Here is a 15,577-nt window from a genome sequence, read left to right on the forward strand (position 1 = left end):
CCCAAACCACACCCACTGCCTGGAGTCCATTCTGACCCACAGCGCCCCTAGAGGACAGAGTGGAACTGCCCACAGGGTTTCCAAGGCTGTCAATGTTCACAGAAGCGGACTGTCACTCATCTTTCTCCTGTGGAGCTGCTGGTTGGTTCAAACCTCTGACCTTTTAGTTAGCAGCTGAGCACTTAACAACTGCAAGGAACGTATAAAGGCCACTAAGTACACAGCCCCTCCATCTTGGAAAACTCTCCCTGCGGGAGTGCAGGCAAATGTGACAGATGTCAGGTACCGGTGTCTCAGACACCCCCACCCCCAGCACAGCTTTCTTCCGTTGACAGGAATTAACATCTGATGGGAATTTAACAACTGAGACAAACCAACGAAGCTTATTTTTCTCATGCACATCTTTAACTGAAGTAAATAAAAAGGCAAAGGAAAAAAACACATTTCAAAGAGTTTAAGACAAGAATAAATTTCTGGTAGGGAAAGAAAAAAGGAAAAGAAATGTAATAGTCTTCGTTCTTAAAAAACCTCCAACTCCCTCCCTGCTCACCCGTTCCTGACCCCCCCCGCAGAGTCCCAGCCCAGGTTAAGGCAGCCTCCTTCCTGGCCCCCCTCCCCCTCATCCTACACTTGCACCAGAGGCCTCTTCTCCTTAGTGAATGCTCCCCACTCGTCCCCAGCCTAGAACCTCACGCCCCCTTGTCCTTGGGCCTGATTCGCACTCATCTGCCTCCTACCACACTCAAGTCTCTGCCTAGATATCCCCTCCCCATCACACACCTCCTGCTAGTCCCCCCCAAATCTCCCCGCCCTCCTCGCACTACACTGTCAACACCTGCGGTTCTGTTTGTCTAACGGAAGCTTTGGCGGATGCACACGGTGAACGCACTCGGCAGCTACCTGAAGGGCCAGAGGCTCAGCGCCACTCATGGATGCCCAGGAAGAAAGGCCTGGCCATCGACTTCCGAAAATCAGCTACTGCAGACCCTGCAAAGCACAGCTCTGCTCTGAGGCTTGAGGTCGCCACGATGAGAGTCGGCAACTAGCTACTGCTTTATGACTGGCTTTGGTTTATAAAGTAACGTACCAGTATATTAGCATATCGTTCATCAGACTTTATTATGCTCCAGAACCTTTAGAATGTGGGAGCCCCCGACCTCTGGGTGATGAACAAAATATCCTACAAGACTGCTGTGTCTGCTGGATGTCCCCCCACCCAGTGAGTGTGCTGTTACCAGCCTAGTGGGATGACAGGGTCCTCTCCCACACTTCAGGCCAGTCCCTTCCACTGCCGGGCAGACAAGTGGGCACAAGACAGGGCTCAGGAAACCCCCTGTCACCTGGAAACCTTTCCCAGAACCCTAACCTCTGACCTAATGCTTAACATGTGCTTAGAGCTGTTGAGTCTGCAAAGCCCTGACACTGTGTCTTCTCCCGCCCATCTCACGAGACAGGCACAACTCTGTGAACACTGGCATTCAGACAGGTTCAATAGCTCACAGGACCCAAGCCATCAGACCCTGTGCTCCTGGGCCACAGCAGTGTACTGCTTGCATGAATGGGAGACTGCATCCTCCAAGAACTGGCTCTTACAAGGAACTTCTGACCATTATTTGACTGAATGTCACACCCAAGTGGAGTGAGAATCTGCACACAGGGCCTTTTAACTAAACCTGGCTACTAGCTTTTGCCTCGTGAATTTCTCCATCCCTTGAGCAGTCCCAGGTGACTGCTGCGGTCAGCTGCTGTGGATTCCATGTTGATGCACTGGTGATCATAAGGCCTGGTGACCTGGTGACGTGGTGCCTAAAGGTCACAGCCTTGAAAACCCTGTGGAGCACAGTCCTAGGCCACACGTGAGGTCGCCACGGAGTTCCCAGGAGCCCCGCCAAAGCCTCCGCTGCCTGTTCCTCTTCTCAGCCACACCTGACACTCAGCCTTCCTGTCAGAGATGCAAGCGGCCCAGGGCAACCTGGAGGCCAGCTCCCAGGAGATCACTTGGGCGTGTCCAGTGTCCCAAACAGCTGCGTGAAACGTTCTCTGTCCAGGATTCGTCCGTAGCGCAGAGTGAGATAGAAGGTCTGTTTCCCGCTGTACTGCTGGATACGGATGAACACCTCCTGGGGCCGGTCCCTGGTTTCCGTGAAGGGGATCACATCGGCCACAGGGCAGTAGGTATCCTGCCGCCAGCCCCAGAAGGTAAGGTGGGCCACCCGCAGCAGGGTGCCCGCCTCATTCACGTATAGGATGCCCACCAGCTTCCGGAAGAAATGGCTCATCCAGCACAGCATGGCCAGGGCGAAGCCAGCTATCCCGCCCACGAGGCACAGGGAGTCCAGGCTCATGAGACCCTGGGAGTACCAGTAGAAGCCCGGCGGCAGGGCCACCACCGTCATAGCCGTCTGCGCCACCTTCAGCCGAGACAGGTACCCAAAGGCCCTGATGGCGTCAAACCGGTACACCATATGGAACTTCTCAGTCTCTGTGCCTGCTGGAGGCTCCTTCGAGGTGGGCGGCCTGCTTCCCACACACCTCCTGGGACGCAGCTCATTGCAGCACCACAGCCCATGGAGTGGCCTCCCCCAGGTGGCCGGGCCCTGCCACCGAGGCACAGCTCGGAGAAGGGCAGCCTGGAAGGGAGACAAGACATTATTTCTCTCATGGCACTCAACCACAGTCATCACTCATTTACAAAGCAGGTCCCACAGAGGCTCCCAACAGTTCTGGGAGGTCGCCAGTACCACCAGAGATGGGAGAAAGGTGAAGCCAGGCCTTCGTGACAATATGAGGAAGGTACCATTATTTCCACTTTACCACTGAGGATATTAAGCCCAGAGAGGGTGGGAAATTTACCTAAGGACACACAGTGAGTATGAGTGGGGTGCAGTCTGACCCTTTAACTGGGCCAAGTAGGTATAAAAAATAAAGGTCCAGATTTCATTCATTCAACAAATACCCAAAACCGAATCAAAGCACTGCCATCAAGTCAATTCTGACCCTTAAGGCAACCCTTTAGAACAGAGTAAAACTGCCCCATAGGGTTTCCAAGGCTGTACATCTTCATAGAAGCCTTATCCTTCTCCCACAGGGCAGCTGGTGGGTTCAAATCCCCAAACTTTTGGTTAGAACAAATACCCAGTAAGGGCCAATTCTGGGCTGGGCACTGGATCCACAAGACTGCGAACATTTCCCCCAGAAGGAAACTACGAGTCAGTGTCCTACTGGGGACTAGAGCAGTCGATCCACCAGCTGGAACTTTCCTCTCCCGTCAGGTTTGAGTCGGCCTGGGTGCTGGAGGGAACGCTGTTTTCTCTCTGCCCAGTGCGGGGGAGGGGAAACGGCAGAGGAAGAGGGAGGTCCCGCACTTGGCACAAAGCTTTTATTGGTGCACAGTTCTACCACCTTATTCAGCGTCCAGAGCTCTGGGCTTTGCAGCCAGATGTGGGTTCCAATCCCGGCCCCAGTGGTCATCACTAGCTGTGTATCCTTGAGCAAGTTACTCAGCCTCTCTGAGCCTCAGTTTCATCTTTCAAAATGGGGAATCGGAGCATTCTGAATGAGAATGTGGCTTTAAAGCCCTCAACAGTGTTCGTTGCACGGCGAACGCTCAGTGAGTTTCAGCTATACGATTCACTGGTCCACGTGACTTCAGGACACGGAGTAGTAAAGTGTAACCCACGCCAAAGCTTCTTCCCGTGGGTTCTTAGACTCAGACACCCAGGCGGCCCTCCAAGCCTGCCCCAAGCCCTGTCACCGACCCCCAAGGCATGTCACCTCCCTCAATTCTCACCCCTCGCCTTCTTACCATGCCCCACAGCCCGCTGCCGGAAGTGGATCCCACCTGCCTCCGGAACGTCCAAGAACGCATGCTCGTACTACGAGCATGTGTAGGAGCGGTTTGCATTCTGGGAGTTGTGGTTTAGAGCCGGTAGCTGACGCTAGTCCCAGGCATTGTGGGAACCTACTGTCCTCCTCCCGGCGTGCCCTGCGGCGCAGGTGCAAAACCCGGAAGTTCCGGCTGAGTTCCGGGTGCCAACGCGTTCGTTAACTGAGGACATGGCGGCCTCCGGCTCAGGGCTGTGCCTTTTCGACGTGGACGGGACTCTGACGGCCCCGCGGCAGGTAAGCGGTACCTAGCGGGCCGGCAGCAGCCGGTGACGGATCCCCGATGCGTCCCAGTTGGACTAACGACCGCCCCAGGTGGGCGCCAGGGGACCGCTGAGGACCACCGATGGTCGGCTCATGACTGCCTACCTGCCTCTGGGGGGATGCAAAGAAAGGCCTCACGAACTCTTTGAGAGCTCGGGGTACTGGAAGAGATGGGACGGGGCCGAAAAACCCTCGAGGGGAGCAGACTTGCACTAGGTTGTAGCATGCAGTTCGGGACTTGAACCGCCGGCCCCGGGGACTGGTGGACCTGGATTTGAACCCCGGTCCAGACCCCCTTACAAACAACGTGTTCTGCTGTCGCACAGGAGCTGTGCCATATTCTTAAGAACGTAGGCTTCTGGGTTAAACAGACCTGATTCTCTTTTTGACAGCTGTGTGAACTTGAGCAAGTCCCTGAACCTCAGCAACTGCCCCTTTAAATGGAGGCATTACCTATTCCAGGTGGTGTTTGGGAGGAAGCTGATCTTAACGTACCTGTCGGGGCAAAACCCGGGAGTGAGAAGCAAGTTTCCAAGGGCCCTCTCCGGCTCTGAGATCCAGCGATCACCCGCTTGTAGGTTGTAAAGCCCGTAGTCGTTTGGGATCGATAGCTCCTGCTTTTGTAAAGGGCAGACCCTGTGACCTGTAGGAACTGCCGCTCAGTTCTGCAGAAGCCCCTGCCTAGTTGGGCAGGTGGACTGTAGTTGGTGGACCCCTGGCCTAGAGTTTACATCCCCAAGATGTACACTAGATCACCGGACCCTTCCTTCCTCCCTCTTCCACCCCAGGAAGGGTATTGTTACTCCCGTTTTTCACATAAGGAAACAGAGACCAGGTGAAGCAAACCTGGTCAGGGCCACTTTTGCCGTTTCCTGCCACTGTGCTCGGGCAGGAGCCGTTTCGGTTTCTAGATACGCCGTTCTGGAAAGTGCTTTGGATTTCCAGAAAATATTAGGACAACTAAGCCTAAAGTGGTCCCTAAGGCATTTGACTGCCAACCAAAAGGTTGGCGGTTCAAACCCACCAGCCACTCTGCAGAAGGAAGACTGGCGGTCTACTTCTGTACAAATGTACTGCCTCAGAAACCCAAGGGGGGTCACTATGAGTCGGAATCAACTCGATGGCAGAGAGTTTCGGGTTTTTTTTTTTCTTTTTTTGAAGCTTAAAGTACAAAATAGCAAAGAAACCAGATGACCTAAAATGTATTCCCTCAAACGTTTGAAACTTGATATACTTTGTAGTGAACATAAAAACTAAAATAAAATCTCTAATATAAAGTAGAATTGTTTCTGGGTTGGGTGCTCTAGGTAAAAAACACAAATGGTTTTGCAAAAGAGCTATTCATTTAGTCATTATATATATAACCTTTTTCTTCCTCATGATATGCATTTACAAACACTGATAAAACCATAAAACAGAAACAGAAGAACTTCATTTGCAGTTGCTAAAATAAGGGATGACTAACTTGAGTGGACCCCAGGGCTTTGCACGTGTCACTACTTTAGTAGAATTTTGGGGGCCTGAGTGCTTCCCTGAGAAGTGCCATTCCGTGTGTAAAGACAGGTGGTGCTTATACCGATCACCTGGCAAGAAGAAGGGAGACATAAACCTGGGTGAATTGTTTTTCCAACTTTCCAGTAGGAAAAATTTCAAATTACGTAATCCTTGAAAGAGCGGTACACAACGGCCATCTCTCTACCACGTTGATTCCCCGACGGTTGGTGTTTTGTTATATTAACTGTTAGGCGGAAGTAAACCCAAGCCCCCGATATGTCAGTTGGCAGCTTCCTCCAGGTGAGACAGCCTGATAAGACAACCAAAGTGACAGAACCTGCCCAGGTGGGAAAGTCCCACGTGATGATAAACTTCCTCCTGTGAAGCCCCCTCCTGCTAATTAGATGCAGACCCATGCCAACAGCTAATTGGACCCCGCCATTTCCTTAGTGTCCCCACTTAAGTCCTCTACAAGACTATAAACCCTACCCTCCCCAGCCAGGTGGCGCGACTTCTTGGGCCCCTCTCAGGGACCCGTGAACCTCACCCGGGCCCCTCTCGGGGACCCGTAAACCTCGCCCGGAAGCGCAGAATAAAAACTTCTCTTTAACCTCACTTTTGTGCGTCCTCTTCTCCTTACCGTGGCCTTACATTAACCTTGTCTCCTGTCTGGCTGAGCCGCTTCCTAAGCTGCTGTCATCGTAGGGCTTCACCTGTCAATCCTCTAGCATGCCTCTCGAGAACAAGGACATCTCCCTTCGTAACCACGGTATCATCACACGTCAGAAAGCCATCACCAGCCCCGAATGTTACTCAGCACCTCGCCCAGGGTTTGGCAAGCTGCTTTTCTGTAAATGGCCAGAAAGTGAATATTTGAGACTACAGACCGTGTGATCTCGGTCACAACCCATCATTCCAGGGCTGACTATATTCCAGCAATGCTTACTGACAGAAGCAGGCCTGCTGGCCCTGTTTTTAGATGCCTGCCTCTAGTCACAGGTCACATTTCCTCAATTACAAGCACACCTTGTTTTATTCCATTTCACTTTATGGCACTTCACGGATACTGCGGTTTTTATTGATTGAACTTTTGTGGCAACCTGGAATCTGCCAAGTCACTCGGCGCCATTTTTCCAACAGCGTGTGTCTCTGTCACATTTTGGTCATTCTCACGGTTTTAAACTTTTTCATCGTGCTATTGCACAAGAGTACAGTATAGTGTGGACATAACTTTCATATGCCCAGGAAATCAAAAAATCCGTATGGCTTGCTTTATCGTGATAACTCGCTTTATTACAACGGTCTGGGACCCAACCCATAGTATCTCTGAGGTATGCCTGTATCCCTCCCACTCCACCCCTGACAAAAAAAAAAAGAAAAACATTAAGCCCCTTGCCCTCAAGTTAATTCTGACTCATAGCAACCCTATAGCCCAGGGTAGAACTACCCCATAGGGTTTCCTAGGCTGTAGTCTTCACAGAACCAGACTGCCACATCTTTCTCCCATTGAGTGCCGGTGGGTTCAAACCACCGACCTTTCAGTTAGCACTCAAGTGCTTAACCGCTGCACCACAAGGGTTCCTCATGTATCCCCCAGAAGTTCTTTATAATTGGGTTCTTTTGGAAGGTCAATTTTTTACTGTATTCTACCTCGATTTCAAGCTTCTGGGTGTTTTCTGTGTTTGGTTTTGGCTAAGAGGTTCTAGAGGATTCTTTGAGATCCTCCGCACAGGGATTGCCTGGCAACATCAGCACTGTTTCCCTAGGTAACAGGGAAAGTTACCTGAAAGTTTTCCCTGAAAGTTCTCCTGGGGTCATTTAGATGCTCTGCTGTGGTCACAGCAGCTGGGTCTTATTTCCTGTCAGAACATTTGCTAAGGATCCCAGGTGATGCGTTGGTCACGTACTCAGCTGCTATCTGAAAGTCCAGCAGTTCAAATCCACCAGCCACTCCACAGGAGACAGGGCCGTCTGCTTCCCTAGAGACTGACAGCCTTCCACTCTGCCCTATAGGGGCACTGTGAGTTGGAATCAAGAGCATGGGTTGGTTTTCTGATTTTGGAACAGAAAAGGTGCCTTTAACAACCCTGTTACGTCTAAGACCATGTCATGGTGGCTGACCACAATACCATGATGCTCGTCAGTGGGTGCAAGGGTGACAGTATCACAGATCGTACCCTTAGGCTTCTTTCTGTGTAAAGACGGAAGTATTAGGTTTCATCAGGTTTTTTTGGGGGGTGATAGCGCATTTGTAATATTTTGCAATCGAAACAGTCTCCCACTTCCTCCCGTTCTTACGTCAGGTCTGAGTAAGCCACTTGGGAAACTCTGGAACTTACCTGCCTGATCCTCCCTGACTCATGGAGACTGATGGTGCAGCCGTTACGTGCCTGGCTGCTGACTGCGAGGGTGGCTGTTTGAACCCCTTCAGGGGCTCCACGGCAGAAAGCCCAGGCAGCCTGCTCCTGGAGCAGTGAGAGCCGAGCAGAGTCTCTGGGCCACTTCCGCTCTGGCACGTGGGGTGCTCCGGGTCAACATCACCTTGACGGGCGCAGAGCCACAGTGCAGCCCTCAAAGTCGCCTGCTGGGTCGGAGTGCCCCGTGAGGGAAGTGTAGGGAAACCACCGTCCTAAGCATCTTCTCACTCGTGTGCCTGTATCACACTGACAAAAAAGGCAAAGAAAAGCTTGGACTTCAGATGGTTGTGTTCTGAGATGGGGTGGAGTGTTTGAGGTCTTAATTTCTGGTAGCTTTACCTGTAAGGCTGTTCCACGCACGTACACAGTGCAGATCACTGACAGTAAAGGACTTGAGGTTTTCTGGAAGCCCTTCTGTCTTCCTGGGTATGTCTGTTCATCTCAGTTCCTAATCTCTTTGGAACTGGCACACTCTGAACTTAACCAGGATGCGAGTAACCTTGAAATCATATCTCAGAGATGAAAGCTGCTTTTATGAGAGACTAAAAGCTCCAGTTGTCCTTTTACATTTTGGGGGAGTATACTAGAATAATGCTGATGTCTTAAAAAATGAAAATATATACATATTTGCATACGTGCCTGTGGACAGGGGTGTAAATGCATGGAAAGATCGCCGAAACGATGCAGCAGCTGTTAACGTGTAACTCGTGTGTTTCAAGTTTGCTAGCAAGTTTAGTCTGGTAAAGATTTACGGTCCTGAAGGTGGTGGTCGTTACCGTGGAGCTGACGCTGCCTCCCGACAGTCCCATGTGCCGAGGAGAACTGCTTTGGGTCTCTCAGGAGCAGTTTGCCAGGTCTCGCTTCCCAGGTACCTCTGGGTGGACTCCAACTGCCAACCTCCCGGCTCGTAGTCGAGCACTTAATCATTTCTACCCCCAGGGACTCCGTCCCAGAGTTAGAACTAACACATTGAGAGCTCAAACGTCGGATCTGAAAGAGAAGGGTTGCATTAGCCCTGGCAACCTGACCTTGTGTTTTCTTTCTTAAAATGTAGAAAATTACCAAGGACATGGAGGACTTTCTGCTGGCACTGAGGCAGAAGATCAGAGTTGGAGTGGTAGGCGGGTCAGACTTCGGAAAAGTGCAGGAGCAGCTGGGCCGGGATGGTAAGCTCTCCACAGCTGATTACACTTTCGTGGAAGATTAACTTCTCAGGAGTTGCTAAGTGTCATAGGCAGCCCCGAGCCCACACCCCACAGGCAGACTTCCTGCTTCCTTCTTGGGGGAACTGTTTTCTCTGCCTTTATTTCCCCTCTGCTTTGAGTCTGATGAGTAAATGTCTGGAGAGGCTGAAGGAGCAAGTACACAGGGTCACCTGGAGAGGCGAGTGTCTGTCTGTGCACGTGGCGGTCTTTCTGCCCTTCCCGCCTCGGCTCGGCCTGTCTCCTGACCAGCCTGCCTGCCCGCCCGGGCACTGAGGTGCCTCCTCCAATGTTGCCATAACACAGTGTTCTAGGAGCTCCCTAATTGTGAGCCACCCCACTCCTCCCCTGCTTACTGAACCCCAGTGCCCAGTGCAGGACCCCAGGAGCTATAGGTTCTTACTGGCCTCTTGGCTGGAGATAGACTCTGCTGGTCTTCAGAAAGGAGCTGTAATGGCACTAAGGTTAAAGCATTCAGCTGTTAACCAAAAGGGCAGTTCAAATCCACTAGGTGTTCTGCAGAATAAAGATGAGGCCACCTGCTTCCACAGAGATTACAGCCTGGGAAGCCCTATGGGACAGTTGCAGTCGGTCCTGCAAGGTCGCTCTGAGTCAAATTGACTCCGTGGCAGTGGGTTTGGGTTTGGGTCTTCAGGTCCTGGACGTCTGTATCTTGGCAGGTGCCCCCTGTGATCTGGTGTGCACTCTGCTCTTGTCGCCTCAACGTTTATTGGCAACTCTGGTTATACGGACATCTTACCCAGGCCTGTGGCTTATTCAGCTCTGTAGCCCCACTGCATCCAGGGGCCTGGCCTGTAAGAAGCAGGAGTGGAGAAATGATGGGTCGGCCCTTCCTTGAACTCCCGTGATCCTAGGGTTTCTCAGCCTCAGCACTGGACATCTGGACCGGTTAGCTCTCGGTCGTGGAGGCTGCTCTGTGCACTGGAAAAGGTCCAGCCGCATCCCTGGCCTCTACCCACAAGATGCCAGCATCCTTCTGCCCCTCCAGGAACATCTGAGGATCTTGGCACATGTCCCCCAGCTGACAGAGCTGCCACCAACTGGGAACTGCTGTTCCAGGTGTACGATTTTAGCATCCACGTCCGCATACGCTCTGATCATAGTGGCTGAGACGGTGACATGTCCTCAGTTTCCTTTGGGTGCTCTGCCTGGAGATGGAGTGGACCACATTCTGCCTTGGAAGTCCCAGAGCCAGGCCGGACTGCCTGGCAGTGGTGGGGTCAGCTCCCTGCTCAGAGAAGTGTTGCAGTAGGGCCGTGTACGCAGCCTAGAGAGCGCAGCAGTAGCACCGAGAGCTTTCCGGCTAGAAGGAGGGTGAGTCCCCACCTACACCACCCTCTGCCAGGCAGCCCCATCCAGCACCCAGGGCTGCAGTCTAGGGACCCAGGGCCCGGGAACCTGCATTTCTCCAAGTACCTGAAGTTTGGGAATCCCTCGTTAAAGAGTTTCTGTGGCTGGTGTCCCAATCTGCCTGATAAGAGAACCTTCTAGAGCTTTCAAACAGCCGCTGATTGTCAGCAGGGCCCCTGGAGATTCTGATTTGGAGTCCCTGAGGGCAGAGCTGGACCAGGCCCACACCCTGACGGATGCCGATTCCCAGCCAGGCCTGGCAGCCCTCGCCACCAGCATCTGCGTTTATAGGCAGGGAGGCTGAAGGCAAAAACCAAAACCCAAACCCACTGCCATAGAGGTGGTTTCAGCTCACAACAGCCTTTAGGACGGTATGGAACTGCCCCACAGGGTTTCTTTCCAAGGCTGTAAGTCTTTCTCCCACAGAGCGGCTGGTGGGTTCCAGCTGCCATCCTTTTGGTTAGCAGCTGACTGCTTTAACCACTGTGCCACCAGAGCCCCTTGGCTGAAGGCAGAGACAGCAAATAACCCATCACTGAGGCTCCGTTGCCTCCCGAATCTTCCTTTCCATTGTCATCAAAGGTGCCTGTTTTCCACGGTCTCCCTGTAAGATCCTCTTTCACAGCCCTTACTTGACGTGAGCAGTCTTGTTGATGGTGTGTCCTCCAAGAAGCAGAACCGTGGGTTTCGATGATCGTATCCTAAAGTCTCCTTTTGTTTTGGTTGTAGTGGTTGAGAAATATGATTATGTGTTTCCAGAGAATGGCTTGGTAGCATACAAAGATGGGAAACTCTTGTGTAAACAGGTAGGTTGTCGAGGGTCCAAAGTACTGTTTCCTAAATCTTTTCTTAAGCGATATTTAATGTGGACTGCCTCTGGGGAGCTAAGGAACAGGGTTGAATGAAACACTCACACTATTGTCTCTTACACACCGAATTGTGAATCATGGGGCTGTCACCTATTCCAAATTGGTAGCTGGTGGTGGTGGTTTTTTGTTTTCTTTTTTCAACCTATCTAGCAATTTTCTGTCTCCTCCCATCCCTGCTAACCAACAAAGAATTTTCCTTCCATATATAAATCTGTCCTTGATTTTCACAAGATGATAGATAGATTTTTATACTTTGTATTTAAGATCTCTATTTATGATAGAATGGGATAGGATAGGCTGTCTTGCTGTAAGCATTTGTTTTTTTCAGTTGTGAAAATACGTATAAGAAAACATTTGCCACCCCGACGTGATTTTCGTGTACAATCCAGTGCGTTATGTTCATCACGTTGTACGACCATCGCTGTCCTTTTCCAGCCTCTGCCATCACCTGCCGGAAGCGTTTGTAGCAGATGCTACATAGCGATACCAATAGGGTCGCTGGGGTCGGAATTGGCGGCAGTGGGTTTTTCCTTTGGCTTGAGTTGTGTAGCTTTTATTAGTAATAAGTTAAACCATTCTATCCAGATGTAAGAGGAAGCCGAAGTGGAGTGAATACGTTTTCTTTTAACATCTGTAGATGTTTTAATTGAATCAAAGCAGTAGAGATAAACCCACGGGGTTTCAGTGAAGCATTTGAAAGGTCATGGTTACAAAAGCCCAGAGAGTAATGAAGCAGAAAATGCTTTTGACTGAAGCCTTTCCAGTTTGCTCTGTGTTTTCAGCCAGAGAAAAAGGGAAAGAGGACAGAAAACGGTGTCTGCCTGCTCCGCCAGCCTCGTGACCGCGGCTCCTCTCAGGCTCTGCTGGAAAGCAGTTCTGGAAGTGCCCGCTGCTGCGTCAGTAACCGCAGTGTTTTCTTCATCTAGAGCATTCAAGGCCACCTGGGTGAGGCCCTGATCCAGGACGTCATCAACTACTGCCTGAGCTACATCGCAAGCATTAAGCTCCCCAAGAAGAGGTGGGTGCAGCTGGTACTGACTGGACTCCAAAGCCCAGCACGTAGCAAGGAATAACTGGAAACAGCCTGTCAAACCAACTGTGTAAGAGTGAGGATACTGGTGATGGCGGGCCACATGCTGGAGGTTCACGCAGCCCTTGAAAACCCTCCAAGGTGCCTCTGGGCGGACTTGAACCACCAACCTCTCCGTCAGCGTGCAGGGAGCTTCCCATGTGAAGGGACCAGGGACCAGGGTGGGCATTGCTGCAGCTGGGGAGTAGGAGTCATCTGAGTCACCTAGCATGCTGTGACACAGATCCCACAGTGGGCAGCTTTAGAGAAATCCCTCACAGCTGAGACTAAAAGTCCAAATCAAGGTCCTCAGGTGGCCCCTCGTCTGAGAGGGACGGACCCTTGGGGCAGCTGTCTTCCCCAGTAGGCTCAGGCTCACATCATCACAGCTCATTGGCTCTTTATAACCCAGCCCTTTAGGCCACACCCTGCACTGACAGGGCCTCCTTCACATAACAGAGAAAGCCCTGCTCCCAAACAGGGTCCCATCCAGGGGGGATCAGGACTCAGCACCTGTTTAGGGGACCCAGTTCAGTTCCTAACAGTGGTTCATGTCCTCATCTGTTTACTTTTGTATGTGTTAGAAATTAGAAATTCCTCATGACAAAGAGATACAGTGCACATATAACCCGGTCAAGTCGTTATTTGGGGCTAAATTGTGAAGGAGGATTCGGAAAAGGAATCGGGCTAATCCCACCCTCAAGAGAGTTCGTTGTGTGTCCCTTCCCCTCCACGCGTGCCACGAAGGGGGCAGCCGAACAGAGCCGAGATTGCACAAAGGTGGGGGTACCCAGTGCACTGGGGGGCAGCATGAGACCCACTTGATCGGTATCTCCCCACATTTTGCATCCACACTGGCTGTGTGCCCCGCGTAGGTCAGGCACATGAAGTCAGATTTTTATTTTAACCTTTCTGTTGTGATTTGGGTAAAAGTTTATAGAGCAAATTGGTTTCCCATTCAACAATTTGTGCATGTTTCGTGCATCCGTTGGACCCCCCAATGTAACAGCTCTCCCCCCACTTTCCCTGTGGTTACCGTTTCCCTTCACCCTTCTTTCCTCCCCCTTCCTGCCTCTGGGTGTTATCCCTGGGCGAGTGCTGCCCTTTGGACCTGATGTGGTTGATTGTTCTAAGGAGAGCGTTCCTCCCTGGTGTTACTGGTCACCTTACTGCTGTTGCCTGAAAGTTGAGCCCCAGGGGTAAGTTCAGTTCTGGGTTTCAAGGGTGACTGAGGGCCCCAATCTCAGGGCTTCCGTCAGTCTCTCATTAGACCAGCAAGCCTGGCCTTTTTTATGCTTTTGAGTTTTGTTCCACGTTTCTCTCTCTCTCTGTCCAGGACCTCCTATTGTGATCCCTTTCAGAGTGGTTGGTAGTGGTAGCCGGGCCCCGTCATGTTCTTCTGGTCTCGGGATCGAGGAGCTGAGGTTCGCGGGGTCCACTAGTCCTTTGCCATCTTTATTCCACGCGCCTTTGCTGTTCTCCACTCTTCTTTGCCTCCAGAGGGGAGAGACCAGTAGTTGTACCTTAGAAGGCTGCTCACCAGCTGCAGTAAGTTAGACAACCCCATCTCCAGGGAGGAAGGGAATGTTTGTAAAATGCTTCATCCTTGTTTCTGAGAAGGCCGCTCCAGTGCGTCAGCTTGCCTCCCTGCCTTGGGGATCAGAGTGGTCACATGTCCTTGGCTTGGGGTAACTTATAGGACCCCAGCCCTGGGTCCTGCAGGAGCACTCCCCAGTCCCCCTTGCTCTGGAGTGTGGAAGGATGAACAAGGCTGTGCCGGCCCCAGGATAGCCCAGATGGGGACTTCTCCCCGAGTGGCCGCATTGCTCACACGTTGGTGTAGCACGTGCCCCCTGCTCTCCAGGTGGAGCCCAGAGGGGCAAAGAGCCCCAGGGTTGAGACTTGGCCGTATTTACCTTACCTGACAAGTGTGCATTGCTGCCCAGTTTATAAAGTACTTGTACATCATAATTTTCACAAAACCCTCTGACAGTAATCAGAGCCAGTGCCACCAGCCCCTTTCTGTGGATGAAGAAGCTGGCCGTCAGGAAGTGGGTCCTCAGCTCCCCACGTGGTGGCCCCCTCAGTCTCGTACTGGGAGTGGCTGGTGGCTGGTGGCTGGTGGCTGGAGGCCGGGGCTGTGTGACTGAGGTCCCAGAGGGAGAAGGGAGATGTTGCCACTTAGAGCTAGCAACACTTGTCAGCTGCCGTCAAGTCGGTCCCTGACTTCGTGGGCCCCCATGCGCAGTGGGATGAAACGCTGCCTGGTCTTGCACCAGCCCCGTGATTTGTTGCGCGTGGGACCCCTGTCATCTCAGGGTCCTCACTGGCTGGTTTTCAGACGTAGATGGCCGGGCCTTTCTTTTAGTCCCTCTTTTGGAAGCTCCACTGAAACCCTTTCAGCGTCCTAGCAATACCCAGCCTCTGGGCGGACGCGTGGTGGCCGTGCCTGACGTGCACTGGCCGGGAGTCGAACCCAGGTCTCCTTCACGGAGGGCAGGGATCTACTGCTAAGCCATGGTCCCCTGAACACGCTTTACAATGCGTATTTTGCACAAACTACTAAAATTCCACTTGTCAGAATGGAAACCTAGCCTTAGAAATTCTGAAACTATTTTGAGACTCAAACTGGAAACGTGGTGGAGAGAAAGTGTTTGGGTTTTTTTTCTTGTTAACATCTTCACTGGCAGTCACCCAGGAGGGGTGAGGCTGTGCTCCTTGCCGGCTGTCAGCGCGGGCTCTGTGCAGTCTGCCGTGGGGTCAGTTGTGTTTCTGCCTCTGTGGCTGAGGCTTACCACATGATTCTCAGCAGCTCTCTCCGTGTGGCCCGACTGGTCCGTCAGTGTCTCTCTGCACCCGCTGGCTCCGCAGGGCTCTGAGACGTGGGTTTTCAGACTCCCCAGGGAACCGCTGAGCGCACCTGTGGACCGCGAAACCGTTCCCGTGGCTCTTCGTTGGCTCTCCACGTTCTAGAGCCGCGCCAGCAGAAGTAGCACGTGGTGTGCC

General features: G+C 52.1%; 2 protein-coding genes across 2 annotated transcripts in view; one reads left to right on the forward strand and one right to left on the reverse strand.

Moving 5' to 3' along the window:
• Positions 1-1,994: 1,994 nt before the first annotated feature.
• On the reverse strand, positions 1,995-3,868 carry TMEM186 (transmembrane protein 186). The gene is made up of 2 exons (XM_007939724.1): positions 3,806-3,868; positions 1,995-2,630 (listed from the first exon to the last, which is right to left on the reverse strand). The coding sequence occupies exons 1-2, from the start codon at positions 3,866-3,868 to the stop codon at positions 1,995-1,997; spliced, it is 699 nt and encodes a 232-aa protein (XP_007937915.1).
• A 188-nt stretch (positions 3,869-4,056) lies between these two features.
• The window catches only part of PMM2 (phosphomannomutase 2), a 24,318-nt gene continuing 12,797 nt past the window's right edge, over positions 4,057-15,577 (forward strand). The window contains exons 1-4 of the mRNA XM_007939614.2: positions 4,057-4,122; positions 9,115-9,226; positions 11,363-11,439; positions 12,429-12,520. Coding sequence (XP_007937805.1) covers positions 4,057-4,122; positions 9,115-9,226; positions 11,363-11,439; positions 12,429-12,520 — 347 coding nt within the window. The remainder of the gene's footprint in view (positions 4,123-9,114; positions 9,227-11,362; positions 11,440-12,428; positions 12,521-15,577) is intronic.

Source organism: Orycteropus afer, unplaced genomic scaffold (assembly GCF_000298275.1).
Source record: "Orycteropus afer afer isolate SDZICR_OR568_19922 unplaced genomic scaffold, OryAfe1.0 scaffold00061, whole genome shotgun sequence".
NCBI classification, from domain to species: Eukaryota; Metazoa; Chordata; class Mammalia; order Tubulidentata; family Orycteropodidae; genus Orycteropus; species Orycteropus afer.

Bases quoted from the DNA above. Each gene is read 5' to 3' on its own strand.
- TMEM186 (XM_007939724.1), bottom strand. From the start codon at position 3,868: ATGCGTTCTTGGACGTTCCGGAGGCAGGTGGGATCCACTTCCGGCAGC. The intron at 2,631-3,805 runs GTAAGAAGGCGA...TCTCCCTTCCAG, and splicing joins GCAGCGGGCTGTGGGGCATG to GCTGCCCTTCTCCGAGCTGT.